General features: G+C 49.2%; 1 protein-coding gene across 2 annotated transcripts in view; it reads left to right on the forward strand.

Annotated features, from left to right (window-relative positions):
* The window catches only part of TRIM67 (tripartite motif containing 67), a 59,458-nt gene that overhangs the window by 13,795 nt on the left and 32,442 nt on the right, over positions 1-13,221 (forward strand). For both annotated transcript variants that reach the window (XM_008268263.4, XM_002717376.5), the window contains exon 3: positions 13,104-13,199. In XM_008268263.4, coding sequence (XP_008266485.1) covers positions 13,104-13,199 — 96 coding nt within the window. The remainder of the gene's footprint in view (positions 1-13,103; positions 13,200-13,221) is intronic.

Raw genomic sequence — 13,221 nt, forward strand, 5'->3', positions numbered from 1 at the left:
AGGGAATAAAAAAACTAGCTGCCAGTTTTCAGTACTGAAACTCTACCACTTGCCATGGGATGACCTAGTAGATGAGAATGCAGTTGAAGGACTTAACACAGTGCACAGCCCATATTAAGTGCTCAGTAAAGGAAAATGATGATCAAAATTATTATCGCCAGGTCAAGGCTGGGATTGGTGGGAAAGGAAGGAATTGTTTCCATTCCCTCTTAACCATTGCACCCTCTTGTGTGGGACCGGGAGGCAACGTCTGCCCTAATTAACATACTGGCTGTTGTCAAGGCCACTTGACCACATCACATTGAATGCGTGCCTAGACAGATCTATTCCAGGTTTGCTTGGACCAACTCTGTGGTCTATCACTGACTAATGCGGTAGAAAGAGGACTTGAACTGAAATAAAAAACCTGGGTTCCATTTGGAACTATATGGCTAAGACTGAGTTAGTTGTCATATAACAATGCTGTCAGATGAAGTTAGTGAAGGCACCTTTCGGACATTCAAGGCACTCAGTTCATTGCAGTCCTCCTCAGCTTCTTGCCTGAAGGCATAGGAATTTCACCTGCTTTGCCTCCTCTCTGGTAACTCAGTGCCCATTTTTGGATATGATTCCATCTTATGTATGTATATATTAAAGAATGACTTACTAGAAGAAAAGGTTATACATCCTATGTTAGTCTTCTAAGGTTGCACAACAAATTACCACAAAGGAAGGGGCTTAAAACAACATCAATTTATTCTCTCATAGTTCTGCAGCTTGCACGTCCAAAACTGAGGTATGGCAGGCCTGGGTTCCTGCTGAAAGCACTAGGGAAGGCCTTGTTTCAAGCCTCTCTCCTAGCTTCTGGTGGTTTCTTGGCTTATGTCAGCAAAACACCAATCTTCACATGGATTTCTCCCTGGGTACATGTGTGTCTGTGTTCAAATTTCTCCTTTGTGTAACGACACCAGTTATAATGGATTAGAGCCCATTCTACTCCAGTAAGAGCTCACCCTAATTGATTACATTAGCAAATAAGGCCACATTCTGTGGTAGTAGGGGTAGGATTTTTTTTTTTTTTTTGTCAGGCAGGGTGGACAGTGAGAGAGAGAGAGAGACAGAGAGAAAGGTCTTCCTTTGCCGTTGGTTCACCCTCCAATGGACACCGTGGCCAGCGCGCTGTGGCCGGCACACCGCGCTGATCCGATGGCAGGAGCCAGGTACTTCTCCTGGTCTCCCATGCGGGTGCAGGGCCCAAGCACTTGGGCCATCCTCCACTGCACTCCCTGGCCACAGCAGAGAGCTGGCCTGGAAGAGGGGCAACCGGGACAGAATCCGGCGCCCCGACTGGGACTAGAACCCGGTGTGCCGGCGCCGCAAGGTGGAGGATTAGCCTAGTGAGCCGTGGCGCCGGCCTTAGGATTTCAACATGTGGATATTTGTGGAAGAATTCAAGGTATAACATATAATAATATTAATCATTTGTTAATGTTCCAGTAATGGTTACTTTGGGTGGAGAAATGAAATAAAAGAGCTGGCAATGGAAAGAAAATTAAGTTACTAACCCAGGCAGGTTAAGCCAATTGTTTCTTTATACCCTGTTAAACTATTCGGCCAGATTGCTCTCCCATGGATCTTAGATGCCAGGAGTTAGCTGGAGAGAATGGAGACTTGAACTAGGGGAAGGAGGCGGAGTGTTAGGTGGGTGGTGCTACACAACTGCCAATCTTTCCAAACCTCCTTGATCTTTGCTCAATTTTTAATTCCAAGGAGGTGGTGTATTGGTCTGTTTTCCATTGCTATAACAAAATACCTGAAGCTGGGTAATATATATAAAAATGGGTTTGTTCCATTCACAGTTTTGGAGGCTGAAAGTTCAGATTGGGAGGCCCTATTAGTTTGGCCTCTGGTGGCTGACATCACAGCATATGCATGTGTGAGAGGGGTCTTGTGGTGAGACAGAGAGCCAGTAACTTGGGAGGAAGCAGTCTTGCTCTTTTTTTTTTTTTTTTAATTACATTTTTTTGACAGGCAGAGTTAGACAGTGAGAGAGAGACAGACAGAGAGAAAGGTCTTCCTTTTCCATTGGTTCACCCCCCAAGTGGCCGCCACGGTTGGCGCTGCGCCAATCCGAAGCCAGGAGCCAGGTGCTTCCTCCTGGTCTCCCATGCGGGTGCAGGGCCCAAGCACTTGGGCCATCCTCCACTGCCTTCCCGGGCCACAGCAGAGAGCTGGACCGGAAAAGGAGCAACCAGGATAGAACTGGCGCCCCAACCGGGACTAGAACCCGGGATGCTGGCACCACAGGCAGAGGATTAGCCTAGTGAGCCATGGTGCCGGCCCAGTCTTGCTCTTTCTGTAACAACCCACCCTTGAAAACTAACCAAGGTTAGTTTATTTATTTTTTAAAAGATTTATTTATTTATTTATTTGCAAGTCAGAGGTAAACAGAGGGAAGGAGAGGCAGAGAGAGAGAGAGGTCTTCCATCCGCTGGTTCACTCCCCAATTGGCCACAATGGCCGGAGCTGTGCTGATCCAAACCCAGGAGCCAGGAGCTTCTTCTGGGTCTCCCATGCAGGTGCAGGGGCCCAAGCACTTGGGCCATCTTCCACTGCTTTCCCAGGCCATAGCAGAGAGCTGGATCAGAAGTGGAGCAGCCGGGACTCAACTCGGTGCCCATATGGGACGCCAACACTGCACGTGGCGGCTTTACCCCTATGCCACAGCAGCAGCCCTCAGGACTACTTTAGTTCCTTTTGAGGGCAACACCTCCAATAACCTAGGCACCTCTACTAGTCCCCATCTCTAGAAGATTCCACCACCTCTCACATCATCACACTGGGGATGAAGCTTCCAACACATGACCTATGTGGGATGTGCCACATCCAAGCACTGGCAGGTGGTATCCTGCTGGCCTAGATGGGGTCATGGCCTGTCCCTTGTCTGGGTGCAGGCAATGGTACTGGGGCCCTGATTTCAGCACTACCAGATTGTAGGGGAAAGGCAGTATTTCAAAGAAAATTCTGGATCCTGGTAAGAAGGACCAGTGGATGATTAACAGCAGGGAAACAACAGTCCCCAGTTGTGTCAGGCAGGTTCACCAGAGCCTCATTAAATTCAGTATAGTCCCGAGCCCAGGGCTTTCCATGCATGCTGTCATTCAAACCTGTGGACTGTGTGTCCTGACCCCTATTCACAGGAAGGACAGGAAGAGGGGAAGACACCTGATATTGTAAATTGGGCTTTGAATTCAGGCCCTGACCCCCTGCATCTATGTTTGAACACCCAGGAGGGCTTCTGGACAGGGTCTGGCAGGCCAGGGACCACCAACTTTCTTCTGCTCTCAAGGCTTGGGCTTCACCTGGGCTTCCAGGCAACACAGCACCTTGATCACGTCTGTGTATACTAAGTCCTACTCAGGAGAGAGTGTCTGGGGAATTCTGAGTCCAGCTGGCCAGCTTGTGGTTCCACTGTCTTCATTCCTGGCCATCCTCTGCTCTTCTCAGTAGTTAAGGGTCTTCATCTGAACCCCGCTGTGAGAAGGGAGTCTCCCCCCTCCATCTGGTCACTCCTACGCCATCCTGTTTTGGAGGGGTCTGACCCTATCTTCAAGAATAGTCCTATTGTGAGGTTCTGAGTGTTAGGAATTCAGCATGTGACTTTTGTGTACACAGTCAACCCCAAACACCTGCTGTTAAGGCTGGCCCAGGGGTGGGTTACACTGAGAAGCACCTCTGGATCGTGAACAATGCCACATAGCTTTTCCAGGCTCAGCACTGTGGAGGCCTCTGGTGGAAGTCTGGGTGGTGGTGGTGATGGAGAGGTCTTGCTCAGGCTGCCTAAAAACATAAGAACACTCCCCTCCCTTCTTCCCTCCCTACCCTCCTTTCCTCCCTCCCTCCTCCTTCCTTTCTTTCTTTTTAATTTTTGCAATAACATACTTTGAATTTACTTTATAATCATAGGCATAATAGTCCACCAAATAAAGTGTTTGACAACTGAAAAGTAGAAAAACCGCTGTCCCACAGGAATATAGCCAAGGGCTATAAATGATTAGCAAATCATAAGATGTAAGTTTCACTCTTATATATTCTGGGTGTTTGTTTGTTTGTTTGTTTTTAACTTTTATTTAATTAATATAAATTTTCAAAGTACAGCTTATAGATTACAGTGGCTTCCCCCCCATAACGTCCCTCCCACCCGCAACCCTCCCCTTTCTCACTCCCTCTCCCCTTCCATTCACATCAAGATTCATTTTCGATTCTCTTTATATACAGATCAGTTTAGCATACATTAAGTAAATATTTCAACAGTTTGCTCCCACATAGAAACATAATTTTTGTTTGTTTTATACTCTATATATTAGCTACTGCAAATCAGAGAAACATATTTGTCTTTTTGGGTCTGACTTATTTCACTGAGCGTAATGGTCTCCAGTTTTATCCATTTTCTTGCAATATCAGGATTTCATTCTTTTTTATGAATGAGCATTATTCAAGATGTGTATGTACCACATTTTATTTATCCAGCCATCAGTTGATGGACATCTGGGTTGATTCCATATCTTAGCCATTGTGAATTGAACTGTTATAAACATGGGGGTACAAATAACTCTTTCATTTGCTAATTTCATTTCCTCTAGGTAAATTCTCAAGATTGGGATGGCTTTGTCATATGGTAATTATATTTTCAAACTCTTTAGGAATCTCTATACTGTCTTTCATAGTGGTTGTACTAGTTTACATTCCCACCAACAGTTCATTAAGGTACCTATTTCACCACATACTCACTAGCATTTGTTATTTTGATTTTTTATTATTTATTTTATTTATTTATTTGAAAGTCAGAGTTACACAGAGAGGAGAGGATAGGCAGAGAGAGAGAGAGAGAGAGAGAGAGAGAGGTCTTCCATCCGCTGGTTCACTCCCCAGTTTGCCGCAATGGCTGGAGTTGTATTGATCTGAAGCCAGGAACCAGGAGCCAGGAGCTTCTTCTGGGTCTCCCACGTAGGTACAGGTGCCCAAGGAATTAGGCCATCTTCTACTGCTTTCCCAGACCATAGCAGAGAGCTGGATAGGAAGTGGAGCAGCTGGATCTTGAAGCGGCCCCATATGTGATGCCGGTGCTTCAGGCCAGTGTGTTAACCAGCACAGACCCCTATTTTTGATTTTTGAATGATACCAGTTCTAACAGGTGAGGTGAAACCTCATTGTGGTTTCTATTTGCATTTCCCTGATGGCTAGTGAACCTGAACACTTACATCTTTCTAAGAACCACAGTCTGACTTTGTCCCTCCCACCCTCAGCTGTATAAGGACCCGTGTTCAATGGGGCTACACTGATGTCCAAGGTACTCTTGGTACTCCTTTCTTTTTTTATATATATATATATATATTTTTTTTTGACAGGCAGAGTGGACAGTGAGAGAGAGACAGAGAGAAAGGTCTTCCTTTGCCGTTGGTTCACCCTCCAATGGCCGCCGCGGCCGGCGCGCTGCGGCCGGCGCACCGCGCTGATCCGATGGCAGGAGCCAGGAGCCAGGAGCCAGGTGCTTTTCCTGGTCTCCCATGGGGTGCAGGGCCCAAGCACCTGGGCCATCCTCCACTGCACTCCCTGGCCACAGCAGAGAGCTGGCCTGGAAGAGGGACAGCCGGGACAGAACCTGGCGCCCCGACCGGGACTAGAACCCGGTGTGCCGGCGCCGCTAGGCGGAGGATTAGCCTAGTGAGCCGCGGCGCCGGCCGGTACTCCTTTCTTCCCTCTACACCCTGCTCTGTGTTGGGTAGAGCAGGGAGGAAGTGTTGATCAGTGCAGTGTATCCTTCTCCCATGGCGAGGGCTTCTGGGTTTCACTGCTGCCCAGGCTCATAGCCCAGGATGACAGCAGCATTGCTTTGTCCATGATCGGGAAGTGACTGTGGTAGCAATTCCCTAGGCAGCTGCACATTTGAAATCTTAGAGGGGCAGAGAGTGGAGCCCAGATCTGACAAAGCCCCTGTTGGCACACAGGCAGCCTGCTGAGCGTGCAGAACGCCAGGGACAGGGCTCTGTTGGGAAGCAAAGATGCAGCTAGAAGACGGAGGACTGCCCTGGCCCATCAGCCATAAATCTGAGGGATTTTGATGGAAAAACAGGCCTTGTCCTCCACCCATGTTAGCTGAGTATATACAGGGCAGTGTAACTGAGTGTAAAGAGCATGAGCTTTGGATTCCAGAAAACCTGCGTTTGAGTCTTGGCTCCACCACTTACTAGCTGTGTTACCTTGAGCAGATTATTTCAGTTCTCTAAGCCTGGGTCCCCTCTCCTGTAACATGGGGATGACACAGCATCTCCCTGATAGGTTGTAAAGGATCAACTGAATTAGGCATGGAAAGAGCTTAGTGCTTAGTGATTTGTCAATTGGTAGCGTTGTTGCTATTGATAGGCAATCCCCAGTTGCTGTTGATCTTATCCCAGAGGCCACTAACTCCAGCCTGTGGCTGGGTTCAGGTAGCCAGAGTTTGGCCCTGTGGAATAAGAATGACATCACTTTCAGCAAGATCCACCATCCTGTCCTCTGCAGGTGGAGCTTTGTTGGTAGATGTTGGTGTTGTGGGTGGATCTTTTCTTGATAACTAACTCATAACCCCAGCTGCCAGTCGAAGTAGAAACTGTGGGGAGTTCATTTTCTTCTTCTTTTTTAAAAATTTGTTTGACAGATAGATTTAGACAGTGAGAGAAAGGGAGAAAGGTCTTCTTTCCGTTGGTTCACTCCCCAAATGGCTGCTACGGCCGGAACTACACCTATCCAAAGCCAGGAGCCAGGAGCTTCTTCCTGGTCTCCCATGGGGTACAGGGCCCAAGCACCTGGGCCATCCTCCACTGCCTTCCCGGGCCACAGCAGAGAGCCGGCCTGGAAGAAGAGCAACCGAGACTAGAACCTGGCGCACATATGGGATGCCGGCGCCGCAGGCGGAGGATTAACCAAGTGAGCCATGGTGGTGCCCCTAAATGCATTTTGGACTCATGATATTTTCAACTAATGATGGGTTTATTGGGAGATACATGTTTTAAGTCCAGGATCAGTGTATACCATTAGAATCCATGACAGATGGGTCTGGGGACTTAAGGAAAGGTCGATCCTCTCAGAATATTATCTTCCTTTGCACCAGCCCTGGATGGGGGCAGTGAAAGGTCATGGTGTCTTCAGAGCTAATGGATTCTTCTGTGTTGACAGAGCTATGGCAGTGGCCTCCCTGTAGAGGTTCAGGAGGTTGGAAGCTGCTTTGCTGTGTTGAACAGAATATCAGGTCAGCAAATAACAAGCATCATTCAAATCCATCTCTCGTCTTTATCAGTTCTGTGACTCTAACACAGGGAGCCAGTGGACAGAGGCTCATCTTCTGAGCTGCTTTGCTTCAAGGGATCCCAGCTCTGAGCAGCCACTGAAGAGAGAGGCTGCCTGGGTCAATCCCGGCTCCCAGTTCTGCCAAAGACCCTTTCTTCTGGCAGAGATCCCTGTAGCCTGTAACCCTCAGGCCAGCAAGGCAGGGGCCTACCCTCTTCGATGCGACCCTCAGCAAACACTAAGCTGATCCCTCCCTCTATGGACTCCTGTTCAGGGGCCCACCCTTCTCCACCATACCTCTCAGGACAATCTCTTGTACCACACACAGGGAGCAAAGGCTGTACACCTTAGCCCTTAGAGATGGGAACTGGAACCTGGGAACTAACAGGGAAGGGGGACACCTGTGGGGGTTTGGGAATCCAGGAGGCATGGCTGCCACTACCTCGTGGGGCAGGGGTCTGTTCCAAGTCCCCCTCTCAGGCCCTGCTTGGTCCTATTCTTTCCCTGCCCCCAGGACTTTCATGTAGCTGCCTCATTTTCTGTCCCTGTAGGTTGTCTTCAAGGACTCTGCGGTTTCCTGCTTTGCCTTCCAGGCTCAGGACTGTTGCTACATCTGCTTTAATCGTAAAGGCAATCAAGGCTCAGCCCCACAGCTCCGAGATCCGATTTAGGCTGTCATATTACCAGGCTCTTGGAGCCCAAGGCTGGCAGTTCAGAGAAAACTGAAAAACAAAGTTGGTCTTTGCTGGCTGGAGCAGGGTTCTTGCAACTGTTGGCAGGTTACTCAGCAGGGCCTGTGGGGGGACCCTGCAGTGTTCAGATAGAGACAGGGAGTAGGGGGCTTTAGAAGTTCTATCTTGTGTGACTATACTTGGGCCAGATCAGTGGTAGCAGTTAACTTGGAAATAGTTACATCCCAGGAGTGGTGAAAAGCATGTCAGTGCACAGGGTAGGATCAGACTGCCGGTGCCCAGCACCATGTGGCTCTTTGTGCCCCAGAAACAGCGGGTAGGGAGTGACCACATGGCCATTTCATTTATGCCTGGTGTGTGAGAGGACTGAGAACCGAATAGCTCGAGGGAATTAAACAAAACCTAGAGCTAAATCAATTCTCTGACGCAAGTATTTATGGAACACATTCCGTGTGTCAGGCCCCACGCTGCTTACTGCATGGTATATAGAGTTGCTCAGGGCAGTGCCTGTGGGTGTGGAGTCAGGGCACAGGACAGGGAGCTGATGCAGCTCCCTGGATCAGTTCTCTAAGGACAGCGGGATGTGTCTTGAAGCCAGACCTTGTTCCGGGAGGTCAAAGGACATACTTCATTTGGGGAGAGCAACAAAAGCTTCAAGGGGAGGGGGCATTTGAGATCAATGGGATGATAACAGACAACAATGGGCAAAGCAGTAGAGGGAGACCATCAAAGGCAGAAAGGGCAGCAAAACCAAGGCAGGGAGGAGGACAGAATGGGGTGGTCTGATGGTTCCAGAGTGAAGGGTGGAGACCACATGGAGAGGCTGGGAGGTAATGCTGGAGAGGGCAGGAACAGAAAGAGCTTCGGGTCCTGAGCTAAGTAGCTGGACCTTGGCTCTGTGGGGAGGGCAGGGCATTGTTGAGCGGAGAAATGACATGACCAGGAGATTATTGGGATAGGCAGGATTCACTTCCCTGGAGTAACCTTTAAGCAGTGGTCATCAAGTACTTGGACACTGTCTCCACCAAGGCGTGTGAAAAGCCCTGGTCCCAAGACCTGCCAGTTGTGGGGGCTGTGATTCTGTTGGGAGCCTTGCCTATTCTAGTTTAGCAGTACGGTTTATAGTGCCCAAAAGGAGAATATCACGGATGATAAATGTTTCCTCAAACATTAGTGGGTGGTGTTAACTGCACTCAAATAGCTAGACAATGTATTATCAAGGGCCTTACTTCTCTGTGCCCTTCAAGCAACAGTTTGGGCAGTCATTTGCCACAGTTTCTAGCCCTTTCAGATTTAAAAAAGAATGGCTTTTAGGAGCTATATGATCTTAGACAAGGTCACAGAAACCCTTTAAGTGAAAGGAAAATGTCTACAAACAATTCTAAGTGTTAGCTGTACAGCAGGCATGCTGATATGCACGTTTGTACTTGACTGCTCCTTTACAGGTGAACATTTTAAAAGTGCTTTTCACTTTTTAAAAAATTTATTTAAAATTTTGCCCATCCATTGGAACTTTCCTAGATACACATTTTGCTAGAAACTCAGCTTCCTTGTGTGTAAAATGAGAGAATATGGATATATCATTTTAAGTTTCTTCATCTTTTTTTTTTTTTTTTTTTTTGACAGGCAGAGTTAGACAGTGAGAGAGAGAGACAGAGAGAAAGGTCTTCCTTCCATTGGTTCACCCCCCAAATGGCCGCCTTGGCCGGCCCTGCGCTGATCCAAAGCCAGGAGCCAGGTGATTCCTCCTGGTCTCCCATGAGGGTGCAGGGACCCAAGCACTTGGGCCATCCTCCACTGCCTTCCTGGGCCACAGCAGAGAGCTGGACTGAAAGAGGAACAACCAGGACAGAATCTGGCGCCCCAACCAGGACTGGAACCCCGGGGTGCTGGTGCTGCAGGCAGAGGATTAGCCTAGTGAGCCACGGCGCCAGCCAAGTTTCTTTGTCTTTAACGTTCTGTACTTTCCTGGGTAATCCCAACACTACAGAACAGAGACCATTTCACATGGGTAGGATCTGGGGTGGGCATGAGGGTCATTGTGGACTTGATAGGACAACCCTCAACAGTGCCTGGCCTTCACACTGCCCATCAAGGCCAGCAAATCAGGGCACAGGAGCCCTCAGGCAGCTGAACACATTGTTGGCCCTGGTGCGATCAGTTGTACTCAAAAGACCTCTCCAGATGGGTCTAATGAGGCAGCAGAAGGGAATCCAGGTGGAGAGCCCGGTGGCCTAGAAGCAGTGTCCACCAAGCTATTAGACGTTTCTCCTTTCAACCAGGCATCTGCCTGAGGTCACAGATCTCCTTCAAAACCCCTCTCTTATTGGGTCCTTTGCTAAGCTCCTTGTCTTTTCTCCAAGGAGGAAGCAGGTCAGCAGGCTGTGGGGAGGGTTGGGCTGCCAGAAGGCCAATGTTGGCTGGGCAGAACCACGTTGGCCCCTGGTGTTGGACAGATGGCACGTGCCCCTCACTCACCCAGCCTCTTAAGTAGAGGCAAGATTGTCTACTACTCAGGGAAGATGAAGGCAGTGTGATGGATCTACTGGAATCTATCCCATTCAGCTTGCAGCTCTAGGCAAGTTCTCGTTTTGCTTTTTATTTAGCCAAGGAGTATATTTTTTAGCGCCTCTTTTGTATTGCACTATTGGCTAGGAATAGAGACAAAAGAAAAAGGCCATCAAGACATATAGAAATCAGTGAATTGTACACTCCCTCTTAGGGAGATGCAATGGACCGAATGTTTGTGTGCCCCAAAAACCCTTATGTTGAAGCTCTAATCCTCAACATGCTATTAGGAGGTGAGGTCATTAGGAGGTAATTAGATTTAGATGAGGTCATGAGGGTGGAGGCCCCATGATTAATGCCCTTACAAAAAGAGGAAGAGAGAGCAGAGATCTGTCTTCATGCATGTACCAAGGAAAGGCCATGTGAGTACTTAGCCAGGCATAGGGCCCTCACCAGGAGCTAAACGATGCTGACACACTCAACTCAGACTTCCAGCCTCTAGAAGTGTGAGAAGTAAATGTCCTTGTTTAAGACACTGTGGTATTCCTGTTATAGCAGCAGAACTGACTGACACAGGAAGGACCAGGCCCGGCCTCCGTGGGGATGGGGCTGCTATTCTTTTCCAAACACTGGAAAACTTCACTTTGAAAATCCCTGTGAGTAGGCCGGTGCTGCGGCTCACTAGGCTAATCCTCCGCCTTGTGGCGCCGGCACACCGGGTTCTAGTCCCAGTCGGGGCGCTGGATTCTGTCCCGGTTGCCCCTCTTCCAGGCCAGCTCTCTGCTGTGGCCCGGGAGTACAGTGGAGGATGGCCCAAGTGCTTGGGCCCTGCACCCCATGGGAGACCAGGATAAGTACCTGGCTCCTGCCATCGGATCAGCGCGGTGCGCCGGCTGCAGCGCGCCAGCCGCGGCGGCCATTGGAGGGTGAACCAACAGCAAAGGAAGACCTTTCTCTCTGTCTCTCTCTCATTGTCCACTCTGCCTGTCAAAAAAAAAAAAAAATCTCTGTGATTAAAGATGCTCCTCAGGGCCTGTGAGCAAGCCTGACAGCTCAGTTTCCTTCCAAGCAAAAGTATCTTGGGATGGGTTGAGTTGTCTCACCGCCCTGTACCCCTCAGAGGATGGGTGTAATGGCCTGTGTTCTCTTCTGGTCACATGTGGTAATTGAAACCTAAATTAAGTATCACCCCCTCAGTCACATTAGCCACAATTGCAGTGCTCAGGAGCCGCTAGTGGCTAGTGGCTACCATATTGAACGGAGCAGGACATAGAACTCTGCCGTTGTGGCTTTAAGTCCTATTGGATGTCTTATTGCATGAAACTGGCAATAGATGGAGGTCCACCCTGGGTGAGCTATGGAAGAAAGGAGCCTATGCTAGCTGAGGTAGGGATGGGGATGGCAAAGCCCAAGGAGTAAGGAAAAGCCTCAGTGTGGGGTTCCTAGCTCTCTTTGAGCAGGACAGAGCCCAAACCTTGACCTCACCTTGACTGTTGGTGCTCTTCAGTCCCAAGGGCTCTTGCTTCTCCTTCCACATATCTCCCTGTGTATTCTCATCTACCTCATAGCTTTATTGGCCATCTCTTCCAGAGATTTTCAGCTGAGGCTGCATTGGTACAGTCTGGTGGCTTTCAAACTGCATCAGAACCCCTGTAGGGCTTTGTTAAAACACGGATTCCTGGTCTTCACCCCAGCTTATGTCAGCAGATCTGAAGTAGAGCCAGAGAGGGCTGCTGCTGCTGTTGGTCCTGGGACTACACTTGGAGAGCATCTGGTGTGGTTTAAGAATCACACTCTTGTGGCACCGGCACACCAGGTTCTAGTCCCGGTTGGGGCACCAGATTCTGTCCCGGTTGCCCCTCTTCCAGGCCAGCTCTCTGCTGTGGCCAGGGAGTGCAGTGGAGGATGGCCCAAGTACTTGGGCCCTGCACCCCATGGGAGACCAGGATAAGCATCTGCCTCCTGCCATCGGATCAGTGCGGTGCGCCGGCCGCAGCACGCCAGCCGCGGCGGCCATTGGAGGGTGAACCAATGGCAAAAGGAAGACCTTTCTCTCACTGTCCACTCTGCCTGTCAAAAAAAAAAAAAAAAGAATCACACTCAGCAGCAGGAGTTGCACAGTGGGTCAAGCTGCTGTTTGAGATGCAGGTTCAGTTCAAGTCCCGGCTACTTCCCTTCCAATCCAACGTCCTGCTGATGCATTTGGGAAGGCAGAATATGGTCCAAGTACTTAGGTCCCTGACACTCACGTGGGAAACTGAGGTGGAGATCGGGGCTCCTGGCTTCATCCTGGCCTAGCCCTGGCTGTTGCAGCTTTTTGAAGAGTGTACATCAGGGGCAGGACTGTTGGCGTCAATCAATCAGGGAGTGCTCCTTGCCACTAACCAGTGTTGGCATCCAGATAGAAGAGTATAGGCCAATAAATACTTACCTGCTGCTGCTGGAAACCTCAGCATCTATGGAAGGACCAGGAGTCAGTGGCAGGACTGTTTATGTGTGGGATCAGTTACATCCCCTCCTACAAGCTGTACTGATAAAGTGCAAATTGTGCACCTATAGTGCCTAGTTCCTGTTTCTAATATGTGACATCTCTTTCAGGCACAACTATCTCAGGCCTTAAATGGAGTTTCAGATAAGGCAAAAGAAGCTAAGGAGTTTCTCGTTCAGCTCAAGAACATCCTGCAGCAGATCCAGGTGAGCACAGTTCTGGCATTGG

Source organism: Oryctolagus cuniculus, chromosome 13 (genome assembly GCF_964237555.1).
Source record: "Oryctolagus cuniculus chromosome 13, mOryCun1.1, whole genome shotgun sequence".
Classification (NCBI taxonomy): Eukaryota; Metazoa; Chordata; class Mammalia; order Lagomorpha; family Leporidae; genus Oryctolagus; species Oryctolagus cuniculus.